Source organism: Silene latifolia, chromosome 9 (genome assembly GCF_048544455.1).
Source record: "Silene latifolia isolate original U9 population chromosome 9, ASM4854445v1, whole genome shotgun sequence".
NCBI classification, from domain to species: Eukaryota; Viridiplantae; Streptophyta; class Magnoliopsida; order Caryophyllales; family Caryophyllaceae; genus Silene; species Silene latifolia.
Window position 1 is genome coordinate 28,263,277 of NC_133534.1, and position 22,579 is coordinate 28,285,855.

Genomic DNA, 22,579 nt, shown 5'->3' on the forward strand with positions numbered 1-22,579 from the left:
ATGAGGGTCGCGTTGTTGTTGGTAACAATGCTACTTGTGAGGTAGTGGGTATTGGGTCAATCAAGGTGAAGACTGCTGAGGGTAAGAAGTGTACTTTGACTAATGTGAGACATGTTCCAGCTTTAGGGAAGAATCTTATATCACTTGGTTTATTAAGTGATTTAGGATATGAGTTCCAGAGTAAAGGGGAGATTTTGTCTGTCACGAAGGGTTCTAGTTTGGTGCTGAAAGGTGTCAAACAAAATTCCTTGTATGTATTGCAAGGTGAAACACTGACTAATTTTGCAAGTTGTGCATCCGTAATTCACAAGAAGAAGACTAAGGTATGGCATAAGCGGCTTGGTCATATGGGTGATAGAGGGATACAACAATTGTGCAAGAGGGATCTTCTTAATGGTGTCAAGGTGAGTAACCTTGAGTTTAATGAGCAGCGTGTGTTTGGTAAGAAACACAGATTTAAATTTAGCAAGAGTGTTCATATAACAAAAGGAGTCCCTAACCCTTCGGGGTGCTGAGCTTAAGGTGGAGCATCCTTAAGCGGCCCGGTCCAGGGCTAAATGGACGCAGGCCTAGTCCAGGGCTTATTGGACGGCAGACCCAGTCCAGGGTATATATATTGGACGGTTGTAGACTCAAGGTGGAGTCTATGGTGTTCTAGTGTGAGAGCTCAATTTTCTAGAACATGGCAGATACAAGTTTACTTGGGAGTGACTTGTATAGTGGTCGAGTGATTTGGAAGTCGTTTGCTAAATGCGACTGTGCGAGTCAAGGTGGAGAGGCAATTGGTCTCCCTTGTGACGGGTTACCATTTATGACGGATATTTTGTGAGAAAAAATGGTAACAAAATGGGTTAGTGGAGAAAGGGGACCACATAAATAGTGTTGCAGAGAGGAAAAAGTGGATATATTGTGAGGTAAAATGGTATCCGTCACAAGCTTGTGACGGATATGTCATGTCTTCAATGAGAATTTGTGAAAAATTGGTGTCGAGCTTGGCAACCCGATTCAGATGATTTTGTAGCTTAATGTCTATGTTAGTGAGATGCACGTGTCAAGCCAAGTATAAACCACACGAACTGTATTTCCTTCTTCACGTGATAAATCCCTCCTAACTACTCAACCAGTAACCAGTAGTATTCTAACAAACACAACACAACACAACACAACACAACACAACACACCCCTCCTCTCCCCCACCTAAACAACTAAACCAAAACTAAAACTAAATAAAAATACACTTTTTATTTATTTTCCAAAATAAAATAAAAACAAAAAAGGAAGTAAATAGGAGCACTCTCCCCTCTTTCACACAAGAGATAGAAGAAATAAACCTTCAAAAAAGAGGAGAGAGAATATCGGAAAAATAAAATAAAATATTATATAAATATATAAATAAATAAATAAATAAAAATGGGGAAGGTGGTGGTGGAGAAGAAGAGGAAGAAGAAGAAAGGTCGTCCTTCTCTCTTAGATCTCCAAAAACGTAATTTAAAACTCCAAAAACAATTACTCAAAAAACATAATAAAAATATTCTTAATAATAATAATAATAATTCCAAAATTATTAATAATAATATTAATAATAAAAATATTACTCCGAAAAAGGTACCGTTACAGTCGCCGAAACGGATTCATGGTCGGAGCCCAGTTCGCCGATCTACTAGGCGAAACCCTAACCCTAACTCTGATTTTGATGAGATTGAGATTGGGAAAAAGGTCAAGAAGGTCAAGGTTGTTGATGATGAAGAAGATGAAGATGAAGATGAAGATGATGAATTGGAGGAAGGTGATGGTGAGGATGTTGATGGGGATGGGGATGGGGATGGGGATGGGGATGAGAGTGAGAATTCTGAGGAAATTGAAGGGAAGAATCATCGGAAGCGGAAGATTGGTTCGATTTCAAACGGATCTGATGGAATTGTTTCAATTGATGATAAGGTGATTGTCATTTTTTAGGGTTTCATTTTTGGGGGTTTTTAATTTATTGATCAATTCGGGTTTACTTATCGCTAATTTGAGTGTTTATTTTTGAATTAGGGATTAATTGGAGGGTTTTTTGTAACGGTAATTTGACTGTTAACTTTTGAAATATTGTTGAATTTCTGGGATTTCGCGCAATTTTAATTCTAGTATTTTTGTGTATGTGTGTGAGTGTGACGCACTTTGACTTTGTCACTTGGTTTATGTAAGTATATAAAGTGTTGAATTATCTTTTTAATCTAAATATATGGTGGCGGTTGATTTTTATTTTTATTTTTCTGGGGTTTTTATTATATGGGTAACTACTTTTTTTAACTGATTTTTTAAAAAAAATCAAGGATTTATATGATGTTGGCATTAAATGATTCGACTGTCAACTCAGCAAAAAGTTCCATTTTGTCTTCTACTTTAAAAATATCTGTCCTTTTTTTTGTGTTTTAATAACACTGACACTGAGATTTTAGGTAGTACAAGTATGATACTAGGATTGTGTTGGGAAGATAAGTTATATTTTTTGTGAATGTTTTGCAGTTGCAGGTTGAAAAGCAGAGTGTTGCTGTAATAAAGCAGGCCGATACCGAACAAGGTTTCGATTTTTTAGCTAATTTGATTTGATTATCTGGGTTTCAATGTTTTTGGTGTTTAAGATTGGGATGGTATTGAATTTTTGATGTTTGCAGGGTCTAGTAAGCTGGAGGATGGACCCTCTACTCCTTTACCTGATAAAAAGTTGTTGCTTTTTATCCTTGATAGACTTCAAAAGTACGTACTTTTAACTATAAATGTGGTTTACTTTGCTTTTTGGAGTATGGATTTAAATGCATAGTCAAAGTTGGGTTTTTTTGGGTGCTCAGGAAGGATACATATGGAGTTTTTGCAGATCCTGTGGATGCCGAAGAGGTGAATTTACTGTTAATGATTTTAATTGCTTAGATGCAGTTTGAAGCAGTTGTTTCTTTGTTTTGAATCTGTGTTTGGTGATTCTGCAGCTTCCGGATTATCATGAAATTATTGACAACCCAATGGATTTTAGTACGGTTCGGAAGAAACTTGAGGATGGTTCTTATGGCCATCTGGAAGATTTTGAGGTTGGTATTTGTGTAACATTGGAAATTTGTCAGATCATGTTGTGGGTTTTCTGTTTGTTCGATTCTGTTGGTGATTTATGTATCGGGATTTCATGGTTTGTCAAGTTGAGCTGGTTGCCTGTAGGTACATGTTTGTTGCTAGTTGGAATTTCTTTACGAGGGGCTTGATATTGCTATTGATGTAGCCATCTTCTTACTTTCCTTTGGTTTCAATCTTTGCCTCATAATCACTTATGAAGATGGGCAATTGAGGACAACGGAAGTGAATGTAGCTAGCTATCATAAATTGGCTTAGGCAATTCATGAATGAGAAGTTTATAGTGAATAGCTGTGATTATAATCGACATGTGTATGCAGATTATCACTCTCATTCTTTGGAATTGACCCCTTTCTCATTTCACAGAATATTTAGGTAATCAAACTGGGATACAATTGGTGAGGGTAATACAGAAATGATAATAAGGGTTAATAAGGCGGGCCATAAGACGCATGTGTTCCTCTATTTCAAGTTATACAGGTTAATTTCTAAGGAGACATTTGAGATCGAAATAGGGGTAATTCTATTGAATGGGTTAAAACAAGCAAATCGGGAAAATTTTTAAGAATAGGCGGGAGTATGACTTTCTTGGGCTTCATGGCACGAATTCTTGTGTTACCTATGTTGAATTGTTGACTAAGCAACTTCTTAATTAATGTCGTCTTGTGGGAAAAATGAGAGAGATGAGCTGAGTATCTATCCTAGTGCTTTGGTAGTATTTGGCAGTTCAGGGTCTTGGAAATTAGGATCCGGATTTTGGCTTAAGTTTCTTCTGTCACCACTCTTTCATATTATGAGTTCAATGTTGGTTGCCATTATTTTTGTCACTTTTGAGCAGAGCCACAGACATTGGTGATTATAGATCTGTTAAACAGACAGAGCAGAAAGTGACAAATTTCACACTTATTATGTCTAAGATGTGGGGATTAGCTTTGCGAGTTTTTATTTTTGTAATAAGTGTTAGGCAGTGGGAACTAGGAAGACATGAATATTCCTTTCACTCCCATCATCCCTCTCTTGTGTATAAGAAGACATTCATTTTTTTCTATTTTGCTCATTATGTGTGTTTCTCTGTTCATTTATTCAGCTGCTTCTATTGGCTAGTATGGTATAATAGAAGTGCAAACTGGATTCGATGTTTTTATTTTCTTAAACAAAATCTCCTCTTTCGATTGCCAGAGGAGCTAAAAATCCGCTGCTCTCTGACTTGGGGAAAATGCTGGAAATATTGTAAATCATCAATAACTAATTACGTTTGCTACTTACGCATGAAGAAACCGTCGGTCAATGCAATACTTGATGTAGTTTTCATTATAGGCTTCACATATATGAACTCTTTACTCCTCCATAGGCGGATCTTTTGAGACATTTGATAATGTTGTCTTGTAGAGAGAATAAAAATCCCCCTAGCTGTGGTATAATTTTCTAGCTCAAGTTTGTGTTTCATTAGCATACATGGCTTAGAAAGCTTTAGCTTGCTTTTGATCCATTGTTTTTTTCATGGGTGGGGCTGTATGGCTCCTCAAGAAACCAAAATGGGATATAAAGTGTGTTCATTTCCATTTCTGATTACGTCACTTTACTCACTTTCAAATTTTCCTTTTTATGAATTGGTCTTTCTCACAACCCTTTTGGAATATCTATTTGAAACTTTCTAATTTCGACATCGATATACAGATGATATATTTGTAATTTGGTTGTCTTTAATTTAACCACCAGTCCACCAGCCAAAGCATTTTAACAATGTGCTTTACTCAGCATGAACCTTTTATTTCAAATCGCCTGCCAAATAACTTTTTTTTCTTACTGCTAATTTTGTTACATGCAATATTCAACTCTCCATTACTATGTGGACCATCACTTGACCTTATCTTGAGCCCTTTTGTTTCATATGAGGCTTATGAGCACTCAATATCTAATTTTGGAGCAATGCATTCGTATTTCTTGTGATGGCTTATGTGACCTTTTGTTTCATTCTTCCAGTTAATGCAACTTTTGCTGTATTTTGATGTCCCTTCCTTGTTATGCAGAAAGATATCTACTTGATATGTTCAAATGCAATGCAGTATAATGCTCCAGATACAATCTACTTTCGGCAGGTAACAAGTTGTTCCCTCCCCCAATCTGCTTGGTGTGTAAAAGGTGTTATCCTGACAGTCCGACACTGTGATTCCGTTTTTAACCATTCGGTTTTTTTTTTTCTTGTTTTTTTTTGCCTTCAACAGGCGGGTTCTATCCAAGAGTTGGCAAAGAAGAATTTTGATAACTTACGACAGGATAGTGATGATAATGAACTAGATCCAGAACCAAAGGTTGTGAGGAGAGGCAGACCCCCTAAAAATTTGAAGAGACCTGGAAGACCACCTTTGGTGCGCGCCAACTCTGACTTCTCTGAAGCAACTGTTGCTACAGCTGGGGGAACTACCAACCGATCGAACAATGAGCATCGGAAAGGCCCTCCTCAGATGGAGAAGTATGGATCAACTGAGTCATTCGCACGGGCTTTATTGAGCTCTCGTAATAGTGAACCTTATATGGGACGGTCAGCTGAGAAATTTGACAGGCCCGACGACATGTTCGGTAAGTGCGGTCATTCTTCCTGGCGTTTGTGTTTTTGTTTGCACGTCTCTCTTTCTCTCTCAGGAATCATGACTTGTCATGCATATCTTGGCCAGGCTCTGCTGCGAAGGGAATTTCAATGAAGTATGGCAAAAGACAAATAGTGCTTGATGAGACTAGACGCAATACATACAAGCATTCATGTGCATTGGCGTCTAGACACGAGCCATCTGTGCTTAATACTTTTCTTGGGGAGAGAAAACAACTGATTGCCGTAAGTTTGCATTTTCTAATTCTTAATTGCTAGTATTTTATGAGCAATATCTGAATTTAAGAAGTCCTTTCCACTGATTTTTGTTGGGGAGTATTCCGTCTCTGAAAGAACTAGGGCACACGTTAGAAATCCGCTCTCTATCTTGATCAATTTCAAAGTACTCTGTAATTGGTTGGTTGAGGATCACTAACAATGGCAATCCAAAAAAATAAAATAAAAATTCTTTATGGTCTCCCTCCTTCCATGAATAACCTTCTAGTTTTATTTTGGGCAAAATTTAAGTACCATAATTAGATGTAAATAAAAATGGAAGCTAATGAAAGATTTATGGTCACAAACCATAATGATTGCTAAAGCAGACAAAAAAGGGAAGTTTTCGAGTGAGTATTTTGTTCATGGACATCTCAGAATGGTAGACGGGAAATTGGGGATCATAGATAAAGGGATTATTTTACAAAATTTACTCTTGATTTTTGTATCGCACAAATAGTGGGAAAAATGCAAAAAACAAAACTATCTTTCCAGTTCTCCTGGACCCCATATGCCTTGATGTAGATACACCAATGATTTTTAAGGTTTTCCTCAATTGTGTACCATACTCCTTTCAACCCTGTATATTCTTGTTAATAATATACAGGCAAATATCAGTGTATAGGCTATAACATGATATGACCCCCTTAGCCTTACTCTTGTATTCCTCTCGACTCAAAACTTGATTTTGATGGTTCTTTCTTTCATCCAGGTGGGCCTTCACACGGAATATGGGTATGCAAGGAGTTTGGCTAATTTTGCAGCTAAACTCGGTCCGGTTGCTTGGAAGGTGGCTTCTAGGAAGATAGAGAAATGTCTGCCCTCTGGCATCAAGTTTGGCCCAGGATGGGTAGGAGAAAATGAAGCACCACAAAAACCAATACAAGAGTTACCTAATGCTTCTTGTCAGTCATCATCTCCGGTCACAGTTCCTACTCAAGACTTAGTACAATCAGGCGGCAACACGTTAGAGCAGAAGCCGCAGGTGGAGAACTCGTCTGAAGTGAATCAGCCAGCTGTCCCCACAAAATTAAATAACGAACCAAATAACACGATTTCTTCTCCTTCAGTTTCTTGTGCCAGTAATGGTGCTAATTCCACCTTAATTTCACCAGAGATTAATCCAAGCTCAATAGGCAATATGGCTCGTGTTAATGGTGTCAATGGTAGTTACGGGCTTAGTGTTGCATCAACAACTGGAAAACCGATTGGGTCAGCAAACCCCAGCATGCCCAATTTTAAGTCCAGTCCATCTTGTAGTAACATTGGTAATGGAGAAGCTGAGCTGCCTGCAAATTCGAGCATCATGAAAGCTGAAGATGGTTCTTCTGATGTGGGGCGTCAGCCAAAAGTCTGTCCAACCCCGCCTGACTTAAATGTCGGATTCCAGACTCCGGGATCACCGAGTTCTGGAAAGACAGACTCGATTCAGCCGGATCTGGCATTACAGCTGTAGAAATAAATTAATCCGGTAATACCCCCCCTTCCTAATTTAATTACAGCTTAATGGGTTAAGATTCTTGATCCAGGTGGTGAGTAGAGAGTAACGAGATGTTATCTCCTTGATTTGAAGGTATTGAGTTGGAAGCCATATATTTAACTGTACTTTTAGAAAAGTAGATGTTGTACAGATTTGTGTACCAATATTGTTAGTGTAACATTAATTGAAAGCGATGGTGTCGACAACAATTTGTTAATGTAGAGGCAAGTGTTATACTTGGACATCATTGTTCAAATTTCGACAATAACTTAGACTACTAGTCTAGTCTTGAAGGATTTGTCCTTGTTTAGAGATAGTTCAAGCCAGAGTACTTGAAGTATTCTTCCCATGCCTTGTTGCTTGGTAATCATCGATTTATGTAATTCTGGTAAATGGAAATGAGACGATGCTCGATTGTTACTGCGGTATTTAGTTCTAATATCTCTCCGTCTTATTTATATTGTCCTTGTTTGACTATAGTAGTTGATTGACCTAACTTTTTGACTATAGTAGTTAATCGACCAACTTTGATCATTAATTTATTCATATTGCCATCTCTTAATTCATACTTATTGTATATTTTGATAAAAAAAAAAAAACAAATTGCCACCACTTCCAATGTCCTAACAATGCAATGATCGTTTCTGGTCAGTGCCAGAATTTTAGGTGACAGGATTTATATGAAAGCAAATGGGTTCACATTTGTTTGTCATGATGTTTGTTATCCTAAAATATATGTAGTGAATTTACATGAATAGTCGCGATAAAAAGGTACTCCAGTAAATAAATTGTAATTTTCACCCGTAAAAAAATATGCATTAGACAATTCGTTGAACATGTCATTTGACCAAATGCGACTGAGCAAAATGAGCAGATCAAAATCAGTGCAACAAACAATTGTAGTTATCAGTGTAGAACATATGGTTTTACATTTCCGTTGGAAGTAAAAGTACATAATGTTGACGGAAGTGAATGAATGAATGAGTGTTTCACTTGAGTGAGTGAATGAATGAACGACTGATAATCGCATGTCAATGCATAGTATAAGAAAACAATCCTAATCGAGCAACCAAAATCGGGATGTCAAAGTACATCGTCTTGACAGGATATTCAATTACGCGCCCTAGATCATAAAGTCGATGAGTATGTTGAATTGCATGTCCGGCCAATCCCTCAGCTTGACTTACCATTATCAGAGTTTGGGATGCTCGTAGTGTTTTCATACTCTGCGCCATAGACGTGACCCATCCTTTCACGCTTTGTTTCCAAATATCTCTTGTTCTCTTTGGTTATCGGGGTTATCAGCGGTACTCTACCTGATATAGCAAGGCCATAACCCTTGAGACCTATGTATTTAGCTGGGTTGTTTGTCATCAGCTTCATCGTCCTAACACCCAAATCCCTCAGTATCTGCAATAGCATCCAAATTCAACAAGTTCAAAACACAGCAGAGCTGTACATGGGATGGGCGGTTTATTAGACTAGGCCAATTCAACACACAACTTGACATAAAAATAATGCATTTTCAAAAAATACAAAGGCCCGCCCGCTAATCTCTCCGAAGCCAGCTAACTCCGGGACACAAAATCTACGTGAGTCCGATATTTGTTCCCTCTACAGCTACAGCATTATAGTATAGAGTATAGACTATTAATGAGGACTATGTTTTTTACGAAGACGTTAAGAGGAAAGCTATTTCCAATTCCAATGGATACACGAACTCACTATTATTGGCTTTGTAATAAGATGGAATAAAAGCAGTATTACTCATTAAACTGCTCATCCTATTATATGGAGATAGTAGATAATTGTCGCAATTCCCAACACAAATTTCATCATGGGGCTCAAATAGCTTCCCCGATTTTTAGCACGGTTTAAGGTTGCGTAGATCTGAACACCTCGTACACCATCACCGATGAGAACTTTTGAGGGCTGAGGAAGTAGGGTAATGTTATTATTGCATGTTGAGAAACAAAGCATTAACAAAGTAATAGACGATTATCAAGGCAACACAGTGAAGTAGATGAACTTCTAGGCAACATATGAAAACTTTTATTTGAATATATTAGTACCTGTGCACCAATTCCATATTCTCTTGAGTCAACAGGCAATCCCAATTCTTCATTCGCTTCCACAGTATCACGACCATCGTCTTGCAAGTTATAAGCTCGAAGCTTATGACCTAAACCGATACCTCTCCCTTCATGTCCACGTAGGTAGACCAAGATACCCCTCCCTTTAGCCTCTATTTGTTTCATAGCAAGGGCAAGTTGAGTCCCACAGTCGCATCTGGCTGATCCAAATATGTCTCCTGTAAGACATTCCGAATGGACTCTCACGAGAACATCTTGTCCATCCCCGATCTCTCCCTAATTTTGGCCAACAGAAAAAATCAACATTGAGTTGGAGAATTTGAAAGAAAAGCTAATGCATCCCTACTACATACCAAAGAGGAATTTTTTGCGGCCACGAAATCTTTAGACGTTAAAAAACAATACTTCCTCTATTCATTTGGCTCAACTACATAAGCAGCACTAGGTTTATGACAAGGTTGAGTGGAAAGCCTATCAATGTCAAGTGGATTAAGAGTGTATGTAAACATAACCAAATGAGCATCAGATACTACATACTTATGGGAGGATAATTCTGTCTCACAGTTAAAATTTACCCAAAAAGTGAAATGTAGTGAATTGGTTTGAATGCCCAAAATAGGAAATGTAGTGAATCCAGATGCGCGGAGTGACTAAGAGAACTGTAGAGATTATAGTTAGAAAAAGTAGAATAGAACTCACAAACATCTTAGCCTTCGTTAAAGTAAACAGAATGAAAGTTTATTGCTGGCTTAAGCCTCAGATAACATATTAATCGTTCAGGAGGGGAAGTGAGATTTAGTGACGGATGCATCCAAGCAATATCTTTCACTGACAGTATAAAATTGATCATATTCTCCGGAATCACTCACCTTAACCATGGCAATATGCTCAATGCCATCCAGGAGAGATCTATAACAACATGCTTCAAATGGCCCCCACATTGTAGGAATACTTGCTTTAGAAGAAAGTTGCACCAATTGATCTGTCTTTCTCCGGTATCTACAAATTGCCATGTAATCAACACACATAATTAAGAAGGCGAGTTGGGATATTATTTGAACTGAATCACAATAACACACAGCATACTCAAATTCTAGCTACAATAAACACTCTCAGTCCACTATTCCAAATTATGACGATTACTTCCCGCAGATTACAACATTAGCTGTAGAGAGGCATCGCTAAATAGTTCAAGTTCAAATTCCAAGTATACACGATTTATTGTCAACCCTAAAGACGGTAAGCTCGAAAAGACAGAGAATAAAAAAAGTGAAATTAGAATGTCCTTCCAACCGGGAGAATTGCAGTCTAGACGACAGGTATTACTCTACTACTCTCTTTATAGCAAAGTAGTAAGGGAAGGAAATCACGGACATACATGGCTAAAATTTAAATGTTAAAGCCTCACAGCATACCTTATCAAATCAGCAATAGATATGATCTTGATGTTTTCTTGTTTAGCAAATTCGCGAAGCCTAGGCAATCTAGCCATAGAGCCATCATCATCAACAATCTCACAAATAACACCTACAGGATTCAATCCAGCTAACATAGCAAGATCCACAGAAGCTTCTGTGTGTCCAGCTCTCTTCAACACACCACCTTCCCGGTACTTCAATGGGAATATGTGTCCAGGACGATTGAAGTCATCTGGCTTGGACTCCCCGGATGCCAAGGCCCTTACTGTGATGGCCCTATCATTAGCTGACACACCAGTGGTTGTACCATGTTTAGCATCCTGCATATTCCATGAGTTACAGGCTTATTACTTTCTCCATCCCATTCATATTGTCCCATTTAACTATGGTGGTTAACCATTACTTTGAGGTGTCAGTTCACTAAGGTGGCGGGGTTGAGATCGACAGAGGCGGGGAGTATTATTTTCGATGGGAATGTTGTTGAGGGTTCGGATTTCTTCAGATATCTAGGATCTATTATTCAAAAAGATGGGGAGTTAGACGGAGATGTGGCCCACAGAATTAAAGCGGGATGGTTGAAATGGAAGAGTGCTTCAGGGTTTCTATGCGATAAAGATATGCCCCAAAGATTAAAGGGAAAATTTTATCGCACGGCAATTAGGTCTGCCCTACTTTACCGCTCCGAGTGTTGGGCCGTGAAACATTGTCACATTCAAAAGATGAGTGTGGCGGAGATGCGCATGTTGAGGTGGATGTGCGGACATACAAGGAAAGATCGGTTAAGGAATGAGGTGATTAGGGAAAAGGTAAAAGTGGCGCCAATAGAGGACAAGATGATGGAAAACCGACTAAGATGGTTTGGCCATGTGAGAAGGAGACCTATGGACGCACCAGTTAGGAGGCTAGAGACTTGGAGAACAGAAAATGTCCCTAGAGGCAGAGGAAGACCGAGACAGACATGGTTGAGAGTGATAGAGCACGATATGAGAGTTCTGGGGCTTGAGGAGAGTATGGTGACGGAGAAGGCACAATGGAGGGAAAGGATACACGTGGATTTTTAGTATTTGATGTTTTTTTTTACAGATTTAGTGTTTCTTTTATTTATTTAATTTAAAGAAATTAATTTATTTATTTTTCTCTCCTTTATTACACACTTTTTCAACCACCACTTTCTTATAGATTTTACCTGGTTCATTCCGGATCCTTTAACTCTATTTCGGTTTTTAAAAATCGTTTTAATCTTTTCTCTCAATTTAAATTTTAAGTTTTTATAAAAGAAAGACGGAATTCGATTTTAAAACCCCTAAGTTCACCTTGACTTTCCATTACATTTCCGTTCTCCCTTTTTGTTTTTCATCTTCCCTTTTTTATTCGCATTTTGAGGCGTGCGTTCACCCATGGACGGTTCGAAAGGATGATTCATGTCAGCCGACCCCAAATCATTTTGGGATTAAGGCTCTGATGTTGTTGTTGTTGGTTAACCATTACTTTCTCTAAATATATTTATAGACGCATTGTAAAAATTGTCAAGTTTGATTCAGGAATATATGAGCTGAATCAAGGTACATACCACTGTAACAGTAAATGCTGTACAAAGCTTGTCCTCATTATCCTTACTTGACACCATCAAAGGAAGCTGTAATCTCTCCAGATCTTCCCCTTTCATGCTGACACAAACAATCCCTGTTCCATGTTTTACAAAAAAGGCCATTGCCTCAGGTGTTGCTAGCTCCGCTGCCATTATTAAATCTCCTTCGTTTTCTCTGTCTTCATCATCTACAACTATCACTATCTGCACAACCACCATGGCAGCAAATATTAAACTCAATCACCCATCATGTTCAACCACAGGAAAAAAAAAACTTTTTTTATTATCATATTGTTCAAGAACTCCTATTATGATACGATAGTCCACAAGTGCAGGTCTCACATTGTCACATTGATGAGCAACGACAATGGCCTAGTGCCTCAAGGCACCTGCCTAAGGCGAGGTAGGAGCAAGTTAAGTAAGCCATGTTAAATTCACAACGTATATATTCAAAATTTACCGAATAGCACAAACCTTTCCTTGACGAATGTCTTCGATAGCTTCCGGAATCGAAGCAAAACCTTCGGTGGGCAGATCCAACTCGTACTCATCAGTCTCTCCGGAAAATCCTACAGATGTAAGAGCGGTATCAGCTGCAAGTGCTCCCAAAGCTAACGCATCAGCTTGCATATCAATACCAACTGGTCTGTCAATGTCAGCATCATTTTGTCCAAACACGTCATTGTTGTTGGAATAAGACAGCAAATCGCCTTCTCCAGAAACGACAGCAGCCTGAGCTCTAAATTGTCCCCTAACCTTGCATAATGATTTGCTTTCTAAACAAACCATCGATAAATTTGATGTCAGCCCTCCAACCAAGCTCACTTTTGTTCCAAGTAATCCACTACGTGCATCATAGATGGTGCAAGCTCTGCATGAATAAGAATCTTCTCTCAGCAATTCATGTACTATGAGCTGTAATATCGACTCTATCAAGTACACCATAGTCCATTTCAGATATACAAATATACTATCCCAATTTGACCCTAATGGTCAAGTGATGTTAATCTCGATCATTAATATCTCCACATATTTAATAATTTAATAGATGAAAACAACTATCTTCATATTATCGCTTTTAAAAGGGGTAATTAACTAATTATTATATATTCCCAGAATAAATCTGTCAAAATCAGCATAGTTTGACTACCTCAGACTATTCAAAACATTCAAAAGATTTAAACTAAACGTTCATTTGGATCGTGTATCTTCACCTACCATGAGCAAAATCCAATTGGAGGGGTGATTGTAGCAAAATCAATGCAGTTGACCAAATAATTAGAGAGATCAAAATCAAACTGCTACTTACTTTACAACCGACTTTCTGAAATCGGATACAATTACTCAAAAACTTGAAATTAGATTCATTCATCCATTACTAATTTGTGCACTAATTCAATCCCATTTTTTAGATCAACAACTTGTAAACTTCAATAGCACTACCAAATTACAAAGTTTGTACTCCCTCCATCCCGGTCATTTATTTACCTATTCCTCAATCATTTGTTTACCTTTCTAACCTGGGAATGTATTTCATGAGTTATTTGATCATCCACCCCATCCTGATCCACTTGTCATCCATCCAACAATCAATTATATTCACAAATGGTCTCCTCCTCCTTCCTTGGTCTTTGTGCTAAAACTAAAGGTAAACAAATGACCGGGACAGAGGGAGTACATGACATCAATTTCTAACAGGAATTAAGATTAAAAACAGAACCATATAATGCATAAACCCCAGAACACAGGAGTATAAGCTATAAACAAAGAAATTGAGATAAACCCAGAAAAAATTACTGCAAAAGATTAAAACTTTGATTAAGATTTGAACCATAGAACAAACCAACAAAAAAGGGTGAATTGAGTGAAACATACTGTGAAGGAGAAAGAACAATTGAAGGAACAGAGAGATGCAGAGATGCCATGATCCTGGAAAACACAAAATCAATACACAATTGTTGAATATTTCCAAATTTTGGTTGATTTGTGAAATAATTATGAATTTATATAAGTGTATAATGAAGATTTGGTGGGGTCGTAGAGGGGGTTCGGAGAAGATTAGAGAGGAAGAAAGTGGGAAGTGGGATTTTAATTAATTAATTAAAAAAAACATATTATCAGGGAAATGTGATAAGTCAATCAAGTAAAAATGAGGCGGCAATTCAACAAAGAGATCTAAAGAGTACAACTTTGACATGTCTCGCTACTTTCCTCATCTTTCTCAGATCTATCTGTCGTCACCCGTAACGTTATCAACCTTATTAGTTAGGTTCATCCGGTCAATATCTTCTCTATCGCTTTAACTAACCTATTTATCTTAACACAAAATCTTATTATAGACGCCAGATGGTAACTATTCATCTATAATTAAAGACAAATCGAGTAACATACCATATTATGCATAAAACAAACAACAACTTATTTGATGGGGCTCAAAAATGTCACCACTTTTAAGGATATTTGACACGTCTCTTGCTATAGACGGATATATTCGTCTATAGTAAGAATTGTTGTTATCTCAATAGGAGTATATAGATAGCTTTTTTTTTAGTTTAATTTTCAGTCTTATTTAACTTCATTTCAAATTTTGACGGTTGGAGAATAGAAGGCAATAAAGCTGCTTTAGGTTATTGTATGAGAGATCATAATGGTAAAGTCCTTGTGTTAGGAGCAAAAAAGTGCGGATCTAATAGTATTCTTGTTGCGGAAGCTCTCGATTTAAAAGAAGGTGTTTTAGCTGCTAAACAGATGGGAATCTCAAAGTTAATTGTGGAGAATGATAATTTATGTGTTATTAAGTCACTTCTAGTACTTGACAAATTTTTTGGGAAATCTCTAGTATTATCAAGGATGTGAAATTAGACCTTCATTTGTTCAATGAAATGATAATTAAATATTGCTTTCGTAAAGCCAAGAAGGTTGCTGACTTCATGGCTTCTATTGGACATTCATGTCCAACTCTTTCGAGGTGGTTTGAAAGCCGGTGACTTCAACTTACCTCACTTATTCGAAAGGATGAGATAGGTTGATTATACTCTATAGGATCAACCTAGTTTTTTCCCAATTCAGTTCAGTTTAGTTCACAACTCATTTAGTTTAGTTCAACTCAATCCAACCCAAAAGAACAGCGAGATAAATGTAAACTCCAGAACTCGCCAGTTAAATAGTATCCATGGTCTCCACTGTTGTCGATGGTGGAGCCGGGTGTAATACTACGGATTTCATAGGCTGGTACTCGACCAAGTATGGCCTACTCGGTCGAGTAGAGTGTGTCGTGAAGCCTGTTTGGCTACTGCTCAGGAACACTCGGACGAGTATGCTGAATACTCGACCGAGTAGAGGGTACTCGGCCGAGTATAATTTATACTCGACCGAGTATCCGGCCTGACGGGTATTATTTCCGCGGTTTTGATTAAAATTATTAGAGATTATATATATAATCGTTCGTCAGTTTCTAAAGCCATTTTTTCCAAAACATAAACTACGTTTCATTCTCCTCTAATCATCTTCATAAATTCCAAGGCAAAGGTTGTCGATTGTGGGTTCTAGCATCTTATTCCGTGTCAATCGTCGTAGTAAGTGTTTTATTCTTATTGATCTATTGTCGTTCTTATAAGTTAACAAACCCTAGTTTGGGTTAATTTGGGGGTTTAGGGTTTGGTCATCATATGTGTGTTGATTGTTGATTATCATTGTTGTAGGTGACGATGTGGTATTTGTTATGCATATTGTATGATTGATTGCATCATAGCGGATTGCGAAAAGGTAGGGTTTCCTTACTCAGTCTCTGTTAATTGAATTGAGATATGATTATATTGTGATTATTGTTATCCGCTGATCATCGGAGTGATGGTGTTGTGGTGGTGGTTGTGATGTTGTGGTGTTGTGATGGTTGTGGTGGAGTGACTTGCGGGAGTGGCTTCACGCCCTAGTTCGCCCTCCGTGGAACCCGCCACGGGAGGGGATGTGCACATTAAGGAACAGGATTATCGCTCGTTGATGAGCGGGATTTAGGTGGGGATTGGCTGCGGTCCCCCACTGGCGGCGAGGATTACCTGTTGCGATGGGTAATCTGGCAGGGCTACACACTTCGGTGTGTAGTCGGTTACTGTGTGAGTTCGGAGACCGGGGATGGTGGATGATCAACTGATTACTTATCATATTTGTCTTATTTTAATTATGCGGTAACTGACCTCGTGTTGTTGTTTTGTAAAACCTGCGGTGATCCATTTGGGGATGGTGAGCAGATTATGACAGGTAATGCAGATGTTTAGATATGGGACAGTCATGAGGAGTCATCACTTCGAGTCTAGCTTCCGCTGTTACGAGTTTAGCTGTCTTTGATTTCAGTTGTATTCGGGTCCTTACGCTTTTATTTTGAGTTGGTCTGAGATAATGTAATCGTTAAACTTTTTATACTTTAATAAAGTTGTTTTGGATTGTTGCTTTTAATATACTAACCTCAAGCAACCGAGATGGTAACAGCCTTTCATGCTAGGGTAGTCCTTGGTAAGGTACCTTGGTATGAGGGGGTGTTACAAAGTGGTATCAGAGTCGACGATTCTGGCACCTAAAACTAATGAACCCAATGAACTTAGGGAGTTTAAATAAAATGAACCCGGGGAGAGTTGTTTTGAGCAACCGCAAAGACTTAGGAGACGTCCCGAAGTCGCATTGAGGCCCTTACGATCTTTAACTGGTCACATGGGGGGAGTCTTGAAAACTGTTTTATGTCGAGTCATGTGTGTGTAATACTTGTAACTTGAGCTTTGTGAAGTGGTCGGATGAAATGGTGAAAGTGTTGGAACATGGTAGTATATGAAAGGTGGATTGTGAATTCGCATATGATAGATCTTGAACATGAAGTACGTTGAGCATGTTACCTATTTAATACGATATTGAGCATGATGAATGGTAGTGGTACATGTATAAATGAGCATGATGATGTTAATGTTTGGTTTGTTGGTAGTAGCATGTGATTAAAGGCATGCGTCTATATATATATATATATATATATATATATATATATATATATATATATATATATATATGAATGTTGTGTTTAAATTTCCCACTGGGTATGATAAGAGTTCAATTATGTACTGGTTTCTTGAAGTATTGAGTGTTGTTGTTGCCTTATGCATGTTCAAATTGTTTTGGTTTAGAAAATTTGATTTGTATGAAGACCGATTATGGAAGGGCTGTCTTAAAACTATCATAAGTCGAGTTCTAGAAATGGCATTGTTGTAATTCCAATTAGAGGTGATAGCTTGTCTTCTTACGATTCTAACGATAGGTCACACGCCAGATTGACCAAGTAACGAGTGAGATATGACTGTTTTACGAAAACTGGACGGTGCTGAGAACTGTGCCGATACTCGACCGAGTAGGCTCTACTCAGCCGAGTATCTTTCATACTCGGCCGAGTATTCCATATTCGGCCGAGTAATCTCTCTGTGATAATCCTGTTTAGCTTCTGGAGTCGTGACTCGGCCGAGTAGTCTCATTACTCGACCGAGTATCCTATACTCGACCGAGTACGCCATGTACTCGACCGAGTACCTGATAGTAGGGATTTGTCGTCGCTTCCCTTATCAAAACAATTTGTAAAAACCCAATTAAATGTAGTATTTAATCGGGTGTCGAACACGAAGACGGCGGGGGTTTCTACTTAGTCTAGGTAAGAGTCAAGTCTAGTCAAAAATTGTAAGGAGGTGAGTTTGGTTTAAACTAGTTGTAACTAATGCAAGTAATTGAGAGAAGTATGTATTCGACTGATTAAAGGACTAGGGTCTTCGGGGTCATCTAAATGAACTATGGGCAAAAAAGTCGACTAAAATAGTCTAAGGTGAAGGTTTGTCCTAGGGGCGATTACCAACTTTCATTGAGCAACAACCAATCTAAAACATGCAACAAGACCAACCACAAATTCCCATTCAATGGAGGAATTAAGCTACTAAGACAAAAGGCACAAGCTTTCACTCACACAATTCGTCAAACACCTTGTATGCAATGCTAAGAAATACAAACTATACACCAAAGACTCAAAACTATCAACCTATCATGCCCAAAAATCCTATTTAGACTCCCCCTAAACCCTAGAAGGGTAACTACTCACTCATGTTGGAATTAATCATGCTAACAAAAAGAGAAGAACAAACAACAAAAAGAGAAGACATGGAAATGATTATAGCAATTATAAGAAACAAAACTAAAATGTAAACAATTGATTAACAAAGTAAATAAAGGAAGAGATGTACCAACAAAAGTAAAGGTGATTGCTTTGATTGAATAATATGAAGGAAAACCTCCAAAATCTCCCAATACAATCTTCAAGAACCAAGTGTAAACAATTGATTCTCACTAATACTACTAGTATTACTAAGTAATTAATAATTATTAAGGAAAAGATTCAAGCTTGATTAAGGAAAGATTACAAATATTTATGGAAAATTCTCAGATCTAGAGTTGTGTGTACAAAGGGTTTAAGGAGGGGGTATTTATAGTCTTGCCCAAGATTAAGAAGAAAAGAGGAGTAAAGAAGAGAAAAGCCCAATCTCGTCAGCCGCTGCGTCCTGCCGGTGGACCGGCTGCCGGTTCGCCTACCGGCATGGCGGTCAAAATAATTTCAACTTTGGAATTTTAGCTGGCAAGTGCGTTCTGCCGGTGGGCCGGCTGCCGGCCTGCCGGCAGAACACTGTCTTCAGAATCTTCAAATCCCTTTGATGTTGCGTCTTGCCGGTGGACCGGCTACCGGTGCTCCAACCGGTAGCGAGGTCAAGCCTCTTTTTCTCTTCCAATTCAATTTAATTCAAGCTGCTGTGTTCTACCGGTGGGCCGGCTGCCGGCCTGCCGGCAGAACACAATACTCAGGTCATTTCTTCATTTTCTTTGGCAAGGCTGTGGGACGTGTTCTGCCGGTGGCCAGACCGGCTGCCGGTCTGCCGGTAGAACACAACATTCAACATTTTTCACCTCTTCTTCATGTAAAGGCATTGGAGTGCCTTTCTTGCCCCAATTCCTCTATACTCGACTCGGTTCCTGCAAAAGGATACACAAAATAACAAGTACGGGGATTGGGTACAAAATGCAAGGAAAGGCACACGAAACCGACTCGATATGAGTCGGAATGCATAAAAGAAAGAGGGAAATTAGGTGTAAATACATCATATATCAAACCTCCCCACACTTAAACCTTACTCGTCCTCGAGTAAGTCCAAAATCAATGTACAAGTCCCTACTATAATAGATATGGAGAGTGGGTGCACAATATAAGCATCACTCAACTAAGCTACTACCTAAGCCGATCGAGTATAAGCGCACTCAACGCCCCTTCAACTCACAATTTGACACTCATGAGGGAAAAGTGCCCTATTGCAAGACAAGTTGGGTCTTGCTACAAAATTTTTGATGCAATCAATCATTTAGGCACGCATCAACAAATAAGATGCATCGGAAAAAGTCAAACCGCTTCCCTCATCCAAGCGGCCGTTTTGCTTTGAAAAATCAAAGGTTTTGGTCGGGAGATACCGTCTCAAAGTCTTGGTGGGATGTCAATCCCCTAATGGTGGCTCAAACAACCTCAATATGACAACCGAATGCCAAAGAAACAAATTCAAAGGCGGGAAAGGGGGAAGCAAAGCCTAACCTTCGAGAATCACATGACACACTCAAGATTCAACCAAATTGACCCATGACTAAGGGGACCAAGACTACCGACTTCCTCGCGGTTTTCACTAGTCTCTCATTTTCTTTTTAGAACGGGTGATTTTTGTGCAAAAAGTAACCAAAATCACTCACTACTCGACTCGTGAGACATGCCCGCAATCTAACATGGAATCCTCTCCTACAAGACCATTAATGAGATGCAAAAAAGGAAAATATGCATAAAAGAAACAAGGGTTGTAACGGGGCTAGATGATGGGACGAAACGGGATTGGTGCAAGCACCATTTTGGAAAAATGTGGAGGTATACATCAAAAAGTTGCCAAAATTCCATTTCTTCCACTTTATTACAACAAATGAGTAACGTCTGCACCCTAACAAAAATTGGTTTCCCGAATTTATGCAAACATTGTGCAAACCCGACTCACTTTGGAAAAACACAAAAAATATCACCTTATTACAACCAATGAGTAACGTCTACACCCTAACAAGAAATCGGCTTGCCAAAATCAAGCAAAAAATGTGTAAACTCGACTCACTTAGGAAAAACATCAAGTGCCCCTTTATTTTTGCAACGCCTTTTTCTACCCCAATGATGATTGGAATGTTGCTTGGCTTTTTCTTTTCTTAACACAAATATATACAAAACAACTAATTCTTTTTGGATTTTTCATAACTTTTTCACTTTTCTATTTCTTTTTCAAAACCTCTTTATTCAAACCAACCAAATGAAAGCAGTTATTCCGACTCAAATCATCAACTAGGACTCAAAACTCCTTTCTTCATACAACCAACAACATGTAAGCAACTTTCTTGATAAGGGAAGGTTGTTTATGGTATGTAGCTAGTTTTGTAGGTGCCAAGAAAAAGGTTCAAGCTCAAAAGGGTTATCAAAATAGGACCTAGTCTAAAGGGTCGAAAAATTAGGCTTATTTGGCAATGTGAGGCTTAACAATGAAATGCAACTAGTTGTTTCAAAATATGCATATAAATGAACATCTCATGGTCTAAAAGTAAAGGACACCATGCTTGTGCGTCGTGATGTGGCATGCCACGCAAGGAGCCTACTCACACCTATGGGAGACCGGGTATGGATGTACCGATCCCAAGGAGGCTCTATTCTCACATTTGAGTAGCTATGTCGAAATTTAGGCCTAGTCTACGGTCTTGGTCTCACATGGTGGTCAAAACTTTCCGGTATAGCCTCATTTCCCGGGTATTTGCAAGCAAACACCCTAACAAGGAGGTCACAAGGTGCAAGCCACTAAGAGGGAAAAGACACGTCCTAAACAATATCATCATAGAGGGTATCATACTCCCTTCCTAGACCAAATTTTGTTTAGAACTTTATATACAAACTCAGTGCAACAAGAAGGGAACACAACATATATATATATATACATGTGAAACAAATGCATGTGAGAAATGGAAATGAACATAAGGTAAACATGCAACAATTTTGACTAATCTTAGCAACACATCAACACCAACAATCCACAAGTTCCCCAAAGGAACATCCAAAGCACAAAATCTCATTCTCCTTCATATATTCAAGAGATAAAAATAAAGAACGGTAAAGGAGTAAGAGATTAGAACGAGTTTACCAAGCGTCTTCTAGCTCCTTTTTGCCTCGAATGGTCGATGTCTATGCCAAAGGTTAGCCAACAAACAACATATATATACAATGCAATGTTTTTGTAATTTTTGTAATTTTTCAATTTTTAGGCATTTTTTGAAATTTTATCAAATTTAAAAGTATATACAAATATAAACAAATATTCACAAAGTGGATATTTCCCTCCCCACACTTAAACATTACTCGTCCCCGAGTAAGTCTCCAAGGGAACAAGTCTAGGGAGAGAATAGGTAAAAGAAAGGAACATATTTTTGTATTTTTGAAATTTTTGAAAATAGAAATAACATATTTTTGAGTTTTTTTTTAGGCCCTCCCCACACTTATTCATTTACATGGGAGGGCAAGTTGGAGAAATAAAAGAACTTGTTTTTGGGTTTTTAAATATTTCAAAAGAAATAACATGTTTTTGTATTTTTAAATAGGCGGAATTTCCTCCCCACACTTATTTATTTACATATTTCCGATGGAAATAAATGTGTGGAGGAAATTCGAAAATGAAATACGTGCTTTTGGTGATTTTTTATTTTTCAAATTTTTAGCGGTTTTTTCAAATAAGCATGCAATGCATGATCTAACCTATATGCAATATTGAAATACAATGCAAGCTATACTATATAAATGCAATAACTAAATGTGACAATATATTACAAATTTGAAATCTAATGCAATCCTATATGAATGCAACTAAATGAATTTCTAACTAAATGCATGCGAAAAATTAAACATGAATG

General features: G+C 38.2%; 2 protein-coding genes across 2 annotated transcripts; one reads left to right on the forward strand and one right to left on the reverse strand.

Annotated features, from left to right (window-relative positions):
- Positions 1 to 1,293: 1,293 nt before the first annotated feature.
- LOC141599467 (uncharacterized) lies at positions 1,294 to 7,876 on the forward strand. Its single transcript, XM_074419481.1, has 9 exons — positions 1,294 to 1,938; positions 2,512 to 2,566; positions 2,661 to 2,742; positions 2,835 to 2,880; positions 2,970 to 3,068; positions 5,136 to 5,204; positions 5,331 to 5,685; positions 5,781 to 5,938; positions 6,681 to 7,876. Exons 1-9 carry the CDS (start codon positions 1,411 to 1,413, stop codon positions 7,422 to 7,424), a joined length of 2,136 nt encoding a protein of 711 aa, XP_074275582.1. The 5' UTR covers positions 1,294 to 1,410; the 3' UTR covers positions 7,425 to 7,876.
- Positions 7,877 to 8,290: 414 nt separating this feature from the next.
- On the reverse strand, positions 8,291 to 14,780 carry LOC141599468 (bifunctional riboflavin biosynthesis protein RIBA 1, chloroplastic). Its single transcript, XM_074419483.1, has 7 exons — positions 14,423 to 14,780; positions 13,022 to 13,418; positions 12,530 to 12,751; positions 10,957 to 11,279; positions 10,411 to 10,540; positions 9,521 to 9,817; positions 8,291 to 8,858 (listed from the first exon to the last, which is right to left on the reverse strand). The coding sequence occupies exons 1-7, from the start codon at positions 14,470 to 14,472 to the stop codon at positions 8,622 to 8,624; spliced, it is 1,656 nt and encodes a 551-aa protein (XP_074275584.1). The 5' UTR covers positions 14,473 to 14,780; the 3' UTR covers positions 8,291 to 8,621.
- Between the last annotated feature and the right edge of the window lie 7,799 nt (positions 14,781 to 22,579).

What these genes read in the sequence shown, in the direction of transcription:
- LOC141599467 (XM_074419481.1), top strand. Translation starts at nt 1,411, where the DNA reads ATGGGGAAGGTGGTGGTGGAGAAGAAGAGGAAGAAGAAGAAAGGTCGT. An exon ending in ATCCTGTGGATGCCGAAGAG is followed by an intron (nt 2,881 to 2,969) that starts GTGAATTTACTG and finishes GTGATTCTGCAG; the next exon opens with CTTCCGGATTATCATGAAAT. An exon ending in ATACAATCTACTTTCGGCAG is followed by an intron (nt 5,205 to 5,330) that starts GTAACAAGTTGT and finishes TGCCTTCAACAG; the next exon opens with GCGGGTTCTATCCAAGAGTT.
- LOC141599468 (XM_074419483.1), bottom strand. Translation starts at nt 14,472, where the DNA reads ATGGCATCTCTGCATCTCTCTGTTCCTTCAATTGTTCTTTCTCCTTCA. An exon ending in CAGCATTTACTGTTACAGTG is followed by an intron (nt 11,280 to 12,529) that starts GTATGTACCTTG and finishes TGGAATATGCAG; the next exon opens with GATGCTAAACATGGTACAAC. An exon ending in TCTATTGCTGATTTGATAAG is followed by an intron (nt 10,541 to 10,956) that starts GTATGCTGTGAG and finishes GGCAATTTGTAG; the next exon opens with ATACCGGAGAAAGACAGATC.